This window comes from Argentina anserina, chromosome 3 (assembly GCF_933775445.1).
Source record: "Argentina anserina chromosome 3, drPotAnse1.1, whole genome shotgun sequence".
NCBI classification, from domain to species: domain Eukaryota; kingdom Viridiplantae; phylum Streptophyta; class Magnoliopsida; order Rosales; family Rosaceae; genus Argentina; species Argentina anserina.
The window spans coordinates 9,162,575-9,174,852 of NC_065874.1; the positions used below are offsets into that span (position 1 = coordinate 9,162,575).

Here is a 12,278-nt window from a genome sequence, read left to right on the forward strand (position 1 = left end):
ATTTCTGTTAATTCTATTGGAGAGGTGCAAATCTAGGACCCCATATTATCTCACGACACGTGGACAAAGAGCCAAACATTATAGAGACTTGAAAGTTGAAATTAGTTAAAATTATCTACATCTGGTTTGCCTGGTTCTTGTTATAACAACTACAAATGAGCTCAAACATCATATTCTACAAGCATAACTTGAAATGAGTTTAACACTATGTTCTTCTATAGTTTACAATTGAATACCAAATTTAGATAGCAATATGCTTACAGCATTGAGATTATTTTTCGGTCAAGTCCGATCATGTTACAAAATTAATGCAATGAAAAGTGAATCCAGAGGAAACAAAAGCAAATTACTTGTTAAGTTCATTAGTCATAAACACCAATTATCACAAGCAGCTGAAGAGCTCCGAAAGTTTGGAAGCTGCGGCCAGGCCACTAGTTATAGCACCTTCAACATCTGGACTAACACAGAAATCACCGCAGACGGCAAGCCTCTTGTTCCCATCCCAAAGACATTTCTCCTCTCTGGCTATGCTTGTAGCTGGAAAAGCGCTTCCCCTATAAACATAATCAAGATATTAGATAGCATATTGTTCTTCTATGTGATAGAGAAGCACTTCTCAAGAATTTTGGACAACACAAAGCAATCAAAGATTCAAACTCCTCATCAAAATCTTGTATCATGGATTGACAATATGGTCATCTGACTATAACACTGTATCAGCATGGATTGATAACGTTAAAGCCATTTTTCTCATTTTGAAGAGGTGCAACACCCAAAGTCGGTTCTGATGCGTAATTATCATGTAAAAGAAGAACAAAACAAAGTATCCAGCAGACACCTGATATTTATACTTGAACCAACTAGTTTCCTACTCAAATTTTACTTGATAAATCTCACTGAAGATGCACTCCCTATAGGTATAGACTAGTGCTCTTACAACTAACACTATAATTGTGAGTTTAGAGCATAGATACTGACCATCTATGAGCTTTCTTGAAAAAGGGATGAGAAATATTAAGTCCCAGGCTTTGTAATTCTTGGAATAGTTCTTCAGCCACTTTAGTCAATGTTGCATCTGAAAGCTTCTGAAGTCCAGTTTGAGCAATTATTCTCTGAGCATACTCCATCGTAGAATGCAGAACCCATCGCTCACTTCAAAAGAGATAAAGGAAGAAAAAAAGATGACTGATGAGTAAAACCCATTAAAACAAGAAAGATCAGATTTTAAGTAGAGTAGACCAGTATATCCCATCACAACCTATAGGTAGAACGGCCAGGTTTGCTGCTGTCACAATGAGCCCAGCTTAAAACTTCAGAATCTTTTATTGAGAAACCTTTAAAGGGTATCTGAATTAGAGATTAGGCATCAGGGTCACCCCATGTGAGAACAGATTCAAAAAATATATACAAGACACAAAGCTGAAAGTGAGCATCCAAAGAGAAAAGAAGGGAGGCCAAACCATGTAGAATTATATTGATCCACAAAGTATATAGATGATTATGGAGCTCATTTAAGACTGCATAATAAGTATCTTACCGATGTCAGAGGTTCTGCAAAGGCTATCATTAGAGCAAAGCATGGCCGCACAGGAATGTCATTTAACTTAACTGCTAACTCTGGAAATAATTTCAAATCTGCAGGGATCAGGAATTGTTAGCTCACACTTATGTACCCTTAATAACAGTTCATGTACCAGAATACAACAAAAATTACAGAAAAATGAGGACATGCCAGTATTACAACGATGGTTCTAACAACAGATATTCTTTACTTATATACAGGTTTTCTCCTACTTCGAAGAAATTGCATCCCATTGTCTACTGTAAGATACAATAATTTGTAGAGGCAATTTTGGAGAAATAGGCTGACATGGAACAAATTCAAGTCACTTTCTCACATGTTACCATATGTTATAACAAGTAAAATTGTCGTAGCATCTCTACTTAATGAATATGTCTATCATCAGGACAAAGCATGTGTCAAGTAACTAGCCACAAATAATGATAAGCTTTATCAGTAACTCTCACCTAATTCTCAGAAAAAATAACAATAGTTTTTACAGAAAAGCTCTGCAAACTTTTATTATACATTCTTCTGGAGAAAATAAAAGAACGGAGAGCATTGTTACCAAGAGGTGGCGCTCTTCCTGTAACACTTGTAAACCTGGGTGAAACTATATTTTTATCTGTTGCAATCACTCCCTTGAACTGACCAAGATTCTGACCATCCAAACCAATCAGTGACCACAAATTTTGATCCTCTAGCCACTCCAATCTGCCGACACTCGTGCCAAACTTACTTTCAATGCCTAATGAGAAATAGAAACACATAACTTTAAGAATACAAATTCACACAACCTTAAATGAAATCTTTCAAATGAAAAACCGCTCTGATCAAGACATACCAGGCTCACGGCATAATGCTTTGCATATAGAATTCATCCCTGGGATGCCCACATACCTCTTACTTATTAATCCTTCCTAAATGAAATTGAAATTTAGAACAGATGATTTAAACAAAATATATCCCAACAAAACCCAATCATAGTATTGCAAGTGATGCCTTTATGTTATAGTTTTGGCTTAAGGTTTGCATGTGTTTAAATTATTTATATTATGCAGTCAGTTTAGTGGAAGAATCGGCATAGCCATAGGTTCGCATCAGTTGGCAGTAATTGCAGTTCACGTCAACATAACATTAGTTTGATTGGTACAAACACAGGATGCAGCTTCAAAAGGTAACAGGTTTTGGAAATTGGCAGATATGACAAGCCTCAATTACAAAATGAATGGTACAGAACATTTATCACTAAAGGAAACTCGAAGATTAACAAGAGCAAAAAAGATCACAACATCATTGTCCTATGAAAACAAAAATTGAGAAGAACATCATACACCAGAAATAAAACAGGAATATCCCAAAATGCCCAATTTGAAAAGTTTTGAACCAACTTAACACGAAAAGGCTAAAAAAACACTAGTTATATCAAAGATAGCCCTGACAAGAGAGGAGTCAAATGCAGTATTAAATTTTTCCAAGATGAATCATATGTATCAGTAGCTTCCCTACTTCACTAATCCAATAGCTTTGCATTATGGAGCATGTCTCTTGAATATAGAAAATTTAGCAAACCTGTTCTAGGTCAACAAATTTGTTTAACGTGCGATCAAAAGAGCCAAACTTCTCTTTCCAGATAGCTGCCAGACCCTTTGATTCCCACTCACAGACAAGATTCAGAACCTCGGTGTTGTTGGCAGTGAAAAATGGAGCACCATGGTCAAACAATAGCTCCTTCCCATCTTCGACATTTTCTCTACATGAATTTGAAGAGGATATGGAAAATCAACTTTCGAATTTGAAAGGAAAGAGATACTCCTATTGAGCAACTCAAGTTCGGCATAGTTGAATTTCCAAATAACAGCAAAATAAAACGCCATTTCTCCGAAGGGAATTCTCAGTGTACTAAGTAGTCATATCAGTTTGTTAAATAGTGACAAACAGACACGGTGTTTCCAAACAAGCAGTCATATCGCCCCGACAATACAGAAGCAAGAGAAAACACATTCATACAAATCAAAAGGGCAAAGTTCAAAGTTCAAAGTTCAAGTAGGCAGTTAGTTTAGAACCTCACTATTTTTCTTTGCTATATCCTCAAATCAACAAAAGGGTCAACAATAAACGGATTCAGACTTGTAATCTTGTTCAATCTGCCTAAATGTTTTCACATTACCCAAAAGGACCCAAGTTATGATACAAATATTCTATAGCTGATTCCATTGCATCTTCAATCTCATCAAATAAAGCTGAAAACTTAATACAAAAATGGATGTGAGACCAGAAAAGCTACCTTCTTTGGGACATACGGCCACCTGGGCCTCTAGCAGACTCAAACAATGTCACGGAGAGGCCATTTCTGGCAAGACTTGATGCGCACACAGCTCCTGAAACTGTGTACAAGTTTCCAGAAAAGGAAAGTTAGCGGATAGACAAAACTGAATAAAATAAAAACCAAAGCGGCATCAACCCGTTACTTACTTCCACTTCCCACCACTGCAACCTTAGTGCCTTTCATGTTCCTGACGACCTGGTCTCTTGTCCGATCAAAAGTAATCAAAGAAGCCCAGTTTCGGGGCACAAACGTAGTTGGTAGTTGAGTCTTGACGCGGTTGTTCAGTTATTGCAGTGATGACTGGTTAAACCCAACCAAGCTAGTTTTTTGTCCTCGTTGGTGTTGAAGGTTCAAGTGGGAATGTGGGATCAAATCAGTTGAGTGCCGTCACAAATGGGTCGGGCCATTAATGGTAGCAGTGTAGCACTATAGTCTATAGATCGAGTAGCTAGCCCGACTTTCTCTTTATGGATGGATCATACACTTGACCGTATCAACTATTAACACAAAAAGAAACTTCATTTTATTTTTCAGCGAAAATTGATGATTCTTTTACGTATATTTAGGGAATGACGTACATTAAAACCACAGGAAATCATGGTATATATGGATAGAATATGAATATTAGAATAGAAATAAAAAAAATATGATTTGATTGAAATCCATTACCTAAGCAGAAGTGATATATTATTATTTCCATTTTCATTTCAGTAATGTCTTACGTTTACAAAATATGATGAAAGATAATATTGGTATTGATTGAAAATACATGTTATGTTTTAGTCTTTTATATGATTACCTTATATTCTTATATTAAAGGAATATAGATTCAGCTGCATTTTTACAACTTCAATCACCAACTCCTTGCCAATGCACTGGGCCAGTTTGGAGCATCTGAAAGCATTTTAGATTTATTAAACTTGGTTCAGGTGAATTATAGAAACGCCACATGAATATCAACATCATATCATCTTTCATTCTTGTAAAAACCAACCTAATATTATTTGACATTCGACTTTCCCAAGGCCAACAATACTAATCAGATATCTAGCTGCCATATACTTTTTCAGAAATTTGGTCATCTGTGGCTTAATTTGGATATCTAATCTTCATTAGTCTTTTAATATCTTTGGATAATAATGCTAATTAACTTAAAGGAGACCTTTCTGTTTCTTGGAACCTACTCAACTTAGTAGTTGATCAGTACCAGCCTTGCCCTCTGCCAAGGACCTAATAAGGCTGCTAATCTGCCATAAAATATGTGATCTTGTGACATATATATGAATACATGCACGTGTATTAGTCTATCATATTTCAACTTAACAATATTCAAACAATATATTTTATTGAGCAACAACCTTCATCTCATCTTAGACCTCTAATTTGTTTGGCAGTAATTACAATCTTTGTATTCTCATTGATGATAGATGACACTCTTTTTCCTAATGATTCAAATTTTTACACTCTAATATAGGATCATTTGATCTCGATCGAGTGTAGATTTCTAGTTCCTAGGTTGGAGTCTATAGATTTGAGTTCTGTATTGCTGAACTAATAATCAAAAGCCTTTCTGAAACAATTCTTAGTGCTATTAAAATTGCAGACCAGCTGACAAAGATACCATTGTTGATGCAAAATCTAGTAAGTTCTGACAGATAAGCAAACTACAGCATCAATTCATAGTCATATATATGTCAGTATCAAAATGTGAACATCGATCATACCTTCTAAGTAGAAAGTCTTCATGAACCTTTAAATTAAAAAACAAAAAAAGAAGTCTCCTACCTCCGAATAATCAAACAATTTTCAACAATGAAGGAATGAAAATCATGTGTTAAATCCATCTTATAAGTCTACTAGTTGGGACCCTGATGAGGTGGATTGGTACGGACAAATAACTTTTATAAGAACCCTAGCATATATAATACCTTCAAGGGGGAAGAGCAAAGAAGAGATATGTGAAAGCTTGGTTTAGTAGGCATATAATTTTGGTCCACGATAGCGTGTTTTGAAGAATTGAAGTTGTGATCAACCATTGAATGAATTCTCATACAAGATAATAGATATGAACTATTCTTTTATTCATCCCAATATTTAAATGCACACACAAGATGATAAGAAACCCAGTTTTTCAAATTCATTAATCTTGAGTTAACAAACACATCTACTCTCTATTGGATGATGAGATTTAAAAAAAAAGAGTAGTGTTATTATTTTTATTATGTTGACTTAGGAGATTAGAGTGAAGACAAACACAATCATCTTGTTTCCTGGATTAAAATTTAAATTCTTATATAAACTTATTACAAAAAATGTTAGATACATTTGAGTTATGGTTTTAGTTACATTATATCCGGCAATCATGTGTCGGAGATAACTACAACGTAAGAAATTATGAATACATTTGATGGGAGTGCTAGTGCAGTCACCCTCAAGTCTTAATTATTGAAAATGTTAAATACAGGGGGAATACATTTGAGAAATTACGAATACATTTGAGATAAGCTGGAATAGAGGATGAAAGAATATGTATATGGGGAATGAATCGTCTCCCATCGATAATTATAAATTTAGAAATCATTCATGAATCGATTCCCCATAATATATGAGGTGGCGCATACACCTACTAATCCAATTCCCGGACAGGTCTAATTTCTGATTCTTTTATGCGAAAGTAATTTCATGTGGATTATAAACTATGTAATTATTCTTGGTATATGGTATTTTCTCCCTATCCAAATAAGTAAACGTGCTCTTAATCAAAAGATGTCTTTCATCAAAACACCCTGGACAACCGGTCTTTGCGACCTAGGAAAATTCTTAACCTCCACAATGCCATTGAGTTTCCACCATCATCTTTCTCTTCTCTAGAAAACAAAGTAAAAAAAATAAAAAGGAAAACTTGAGGAAGACTCAAAAGGCTCATCAATACAAAAACGTGGCAGTAGGAGAGCTAGTGACGACTGGTTCGTGCTGACGATGGAGCTTGACATTTGACCAAGTTCCATTCCACTTGTAGAAGTAACATTGTTGTGTTTAATATACGCGGCACGGCGGCAGCATTCACTTTCTTTCTCATTTCAACTGCAATATAAACTTGGATCTCTTGCGGTTTATCCTTGGATTTTTTATTGTTAGTGTTGTGGGGTTTTGCATGTGTAAGCCTTTTGGATTTGTTTGTAGAAGTGAGTCAGAGTATTCAAAGGCGGCGTTCGCATACCTTAGTAGACTTTGCCAAGACTTACCCAGAAGCTACCTGGTTACGTTTCACATCAACTCACAAAAAACCCCAAATATAATTGCCACCAAATCCCACACTTTTATTTTCATTTCTATTTCTCCAAAGGACAATTTGTCAATCAAGAAGCCAAGAAAAGCTACTGGTCTTTCATTCCCTGAGCCCCGTGAAGGTGGTATTCTCTTCTGGGTCTCTATCAATCCCTCCTTTCTTTCTTTAGAACTGTTCTGCTGCCGTTTGCTTGCTTAAAGCTTCTTTCTTTGGTTGGCTTGGATAAGATTTCTGATTCAAGTAGAGATTTTTTCTATGTTTATGTTGGTGTTTGCTCAGTTGTTTTTAATGTTGGTACTTTTTGAGTGATTTGATGAATCCAGTACTGAATTAGAACAGACTCACATGATGAGTGTTCTTCCTGATTGGTCTTTTAATGTTGCCAATATCAGCATCATCATCAAACAGCAAGATTTTCTGTTTTTAATTTGCATAATTCGGTAGGGGATAGGAATCCGATGCTCGCATCTTTGTGTGTTGTATTCCACTGCAAATAATTGAGAGGAGAACTTAACTAAAAACTGGCTTGAAATTCTGGTGCTGTCATTTCTTCCTGTCAACTCTTTCAGTCTTTTGTAGCATAGATAGTTTAAAGTTTGAACTACTGAGTTGTTTTCATCTTTATTTTTGTGTCATAATCTCTTGTGGTAACTCATACTTAATTTAGATAGATGGATGGAGTCTAGTTTCTATGTGGCATGAAATGTACTAGTTCAAACTTGCTAATCAGTGCATTATATATACCACCCTGGTTTAGCATTGCTAAATACTATTTAGTAAATAGTCTGTAACATAATGATGATCCACAAGTAGTTGAAAGAGGCTCTCTTTGTATATCATATTTCTTGTGTCACTCTAAACCTGGCTTGCAAAAGTAGTGACCATAATCGGTTCAGCTTAGAGAAGAGAGAGCTATCGAGTCAGGACTTGAGAGTATTCTTTATAGGTTGCATGCTAATTGCATTTTAAACTATAAACAAGTTGCAGTACTGGTGAAATTTTCTTTAGAAAGGAATGATTTTCTGTAATATGCATTAGTTAACTTTTAGCACGTCTGTATGAAAAACAAAAAAGTGTCACTGAATATTGCATAATGCACCTGAATAGATAGTCTAGATGTACACTACTCAGAGTTTAAACTTTAAATTGCTTACGTCTCTGATTCCATGCACACACTATGGTTTCAGTTTTCATAGGGTTTGGTTCTTGATACACACTTGCTCACAACGATGCGGTTTTGCAGGACTTGAAGCAGCTTTGATTTAAGCACTTGGTAGAAATTTGGCCTTCAAAACTTGGACTGGTGTATCACAGTTATGACTTGTTTATCCTTCTTACTTGGTAGAAAGGACTCATCGAGGAAACTTGGGTTTGATGTTGATGACGGTAAGCTGTGACTTTGATCATATTAATAATAGAAGAGCCTGTTTTTCTAGAGATATTATTCCAACACAATACTTTCATATTGAGATCAATGCTAAAGACGCCATAGGTCATCCCAAAATGGTTTCCAGCAAATCTTGTGGCTAAGGATGTTATTAATAACTCTGTGTGAGACTGAATATGAACAAATGAAATGCTAATTTGATTATGTAACCAGATAAAATTGGCACCAATATTTATAAATTCTTTTAGTGTCTGTAACATTGATCTTATGAAATTGTTTGCTTATTGATGAGATCATGTACTTAAACTAAGTCAATTGAATACTCTTCTCCACATATTATATCTCAAGTCCCAGAGTGATCTTGTGTCTACCTATATGAATCTGAACAAGTTTTCCTGTCTGCAGAACTATCTGGCATTCATGATGTTAACCTATACACGTACAAAGAGTTAAAAATGGCAACTGAAGATTTTGATATAGCCAATAAAATTGGCGAAGGTGGTTTCGGTTCTGTCTATAAGGTAACTGCAAACTTTCTCGTTCTACATACTTTTAGCAAACTTTCTGTCTTATCAGTGCTGTATATGGTCTCGTAGTGGAAAGAATACTCAAATGAATTGCTGTTCTGGAAAACCAGGGACGACTTAAAGACGGAAATCTTGCTGCTATAAAAGTTCTTTCAACTGAATCAAAACAAGGGGTGAAGGAGTTTTTGACTGAGATAGATGTAATCTCAAAAATAGAGCATGGAAATCTAGTTAAGCTCTATGGCTGTTGTATAGAAGGCGATCAGAGAATTTTGGTCTACAATTACTTAGAGAACAATAGTCTTGCACAAACTCTTCTTGGTAAACTATATAACTTTGTCCATCAGCTTAAATTCCTTATTTCTTTTTACAAGTTACTAAAGTGCAGTTTTTGTGCTTTTGCTATATAGATCTATAATGTGTATCTGTGTGTGGGATGCAATGATTCCGACAACTTTCAGGAATAATTTTATAAATATAGTTCTCTCTCTCTGTATATGTGTGTGTGTGTGTATTAGGAGTTTTCAGGTGATCTGTCCTTTTCCATCAAAATTGAAATCAGTCATTGTGGAGAGTACTATTTTTTTTTCATTCTTGAAAGTTGAAACTTATGTTCTTAATATGTTTTATTACAGGTGGAGGTTACAGTAATATTCAATTTAATTGGCGAACACGGCGTGGAATAGCTATCGGAATTGCTTGTGGGCTTGCCTTCCTTCATGGGGATGTACGTCCACATATTATTCACAGAGATATCAAAGCGAGCAATATCCTCCTCAATAAAGACTTGATGCCTAAAATTTCAGATTTTGGCCTGGCAAAACTCATCCCGGCCAATGTGACCCATGTTAGCACACGTGTGGCAGGAACGATGTAAGTTGTGATGCTTTGATAAGCAAATATATATATTTGTTTTGGCATAATAATACTTCAATAAGCTCTTATAGTTACTATCCACTACCAAAGTAATTAAATCTCGTATAGAAAAAGTTATTAAATCTATATCTGTCCAAGTATTCACCCTTGTAAATTTATGTTTGTGGTTTTAGAGGTTATCTGGCACCAGAATACGCAATAAGAGGGCAATTGACGAGGAAAGCAGATGTTTATAGTTTTGGTGTCCTCCTTGTGGAAATTGTCAGTGGCAGATGCAATACACATTCAATGCTACCCATGGATGAACAGTATCTTCTTGAAAGGGTATGAACTTTAGTTTTGCCGTTTTTACCGGAAAATTTTAATATACATCAATGTATGTTATACATCCTATATCCGATGGTCGATATTGTTTTGTGAGTGAGGTCAGAAAAATAATATATGTTGTCAACCGTTGGATGTGGGATGTATAATATACATTGATGTACAATAGATTAACCCGTCTTTACAACCATTTTTCTTTTCATGAAAAAAGAAGAAACAAAAAAGGTGGTGAAGTTGTAATATGACTAATCCCTGATCTTGAAGAAGCTAATGCTATGTTATTTCCCGATAAGAATACCATTTTTTTATGTTATTATTTAGTCAAAGAGCAATGCCATAAAGGCTGAATGATCACAGTAATTCGAGAAACTGGTAGAGCTAAACTTATGTCCTGGACACATGGAACCTACAGCGATAATGCTACTGTAGTTCGAAACTTCATTTCCCTTCACATATTTTTTGAATCGATCATTTTCCTTCACATTGTTTGTTGAGGATGGCAAATTTCATTTGTCTGTCGTAGTTCTAAAGTCTATAACGCTTAAATTTTAGAAAAGTAATGAGTTTATATAGTACTTTAAAAAAAATTTTATATAGTATGTATAGGCCAATTCTGGATGTGGATATTGGATTAATTAGATAAATTTTTGAAAAGGGGTGAAGCAAAAATTAGGAAGTCAAACCTAACTTTTGAAGACTTTGCTTATCATTTACATAATGTTGACTTTTGAAATTATTTGGGATGGTTTATTTATATGGAGTTTCCCAGGTGCCATATCAATTGCTTTATGCACTGTTGGTAACAATTGCATTCTTTTATTGCAGACATGGCATCTCTACGAACGCAGGGAGCTGGTTGGTCTGGTAGACACTGCATTGAACGGGGATTTTGACGCTGAGGAGGCTTGTAGGTTCTTAAAAATTGGTCTTCTCTGCACACAAGACACTCCAAAACTCAGACCGTCCATGTCAACTGTGGTAAAGATGCTCAAAGGACTGAGGGAAGTTGATGATACTAAGATAACAAAGCCAGGCTTGATATCTGATTTCATGGATCTCAAAATACGAAGCCAACCAAATAGTAAGAAGCCTAGCGCACAGACCACTGCTTCGTCCTACAACGGGTCCTCTGGTTCAGACAACCATGACAATTCAAACCTGTCATCACAAACCTCAGTTGCTGCTACTTCCACTTTCATCTCAAATTTGTCCTTTGAAACCACAGCTCCAGCTACTACAACCTTCAGCTTCAGTACCATGTGAACTGAGCGGTTACATGTTACAGAATGTGTAGATTTGATTTATTCTATCATATAGGGTTTTGCCGCTTCCACTTGTAAATTCACTAAATTGTATGATATGCTTCTTCTTCTTTTTGTCACACCACCTCTCTAGCTGGACTGCTGGAGGTACTCCATTGTAAATGCATCGTGATTGGTGATTCAAAGAATTTTTTCCTGGGTTCATTGTCTTTCTGGCACCCCAGTATTACAGAATCCTCCAAATATATCTAATATGTTACTATAAATATGTTCATGTACCGTTCCAATGATTCGATTCCATTCTGGACCATAATGATTTCGTCAATGTTGGATCTTGACTTGGTAACACGTTGATTACAGCATCTGGATTTCACCAGCCTTGTATCTTGACTTGGTAGCAAATTCTTTTATAACCACATGGGCACATACATTCCTTTCGTTGTGCCTTCATATGTTCTATGACTTCCATCTAGTTGTCAAAATTTCTCAAGTCGAAACGTTATAGTCTCACCTCCCCAGTTGTCAACTCACCAATTTCTTGTAGTATTCGAGAGGTCATATTCACCATTCACACCTCTCAAGTTGTTAACTCACCAACTTTCTGTGATATCATTCGACCTTGCGCTCCCACTGCAAGCCACCATATTCGATAGTCATTTGACACGGTTACTTTAATCTCTGATATTGAGTCTCTGGCTCTCTGCAAGGATATGAGTTCATAGA

At 35.8% G+C, this 12,278-nt stretch overlaps 2 protein-coding genes across 2 annotated transcripts; one reads left to right on the forward strand and one right to left on the reverse strand.

Moving 5' to 3' along the window:
- Positions 1–194: 194 nt before the first annotated feature.
- Positions 195–4,215, reverse strand: LOC126786669 (uncharacterized). Its single transcript, XM_050512564.1, has 9 exons — positions 4,037–4,215; positions 3,849–3,948; positions 3,134–3,314; positions 2,406–2,481; positions 2,130–2,309; positions 1,538–1,635; positions 1,259–1,347; positions 979–1,152; positions 195–554 (listed from the first exon to the last, which is right to left on the reverse strand). Exons 1-9 carry the CDS (start codon positions 4,071–4,073, stop codon positions 383–385), a joined length of 1,107 nt encoding a protein of 368 aa, XP_050368521.1. The 5' UTR covers positions 4,074–4,215; the 3' UTR covers positions 195–382.
- A 2,927-nt stretch (positions 4,216–7,142) lies between these two features.
- LOC126785974 (cold-responsive protein kinase 1) lies at positions 7,143–11,930 on the forward strand. Its single transcript, XM_050511670.1, has 7 exons — positions 7,143–7,300; positions 8,423–8,565; positions 8,972–9,087; positions 9,204–9,414; positions 9,729–9,966; positions 10,143–10,293; positions 11,119–11,930. Exons 2-7 carry the CDS (start codon positions 8,496–8,498, stop codon positions 11,554–11,556), a joined length of 1,224 nt encoding a protein of 407 aa, XP_050367627.1. The 5' UTR covers positions 7,143–7,300; positions 8,423–8,495; the 3' UTR covers positions 11,557–11,930.
- Positions 11,931–12,278: the final 348 nt, after the last annotated feature.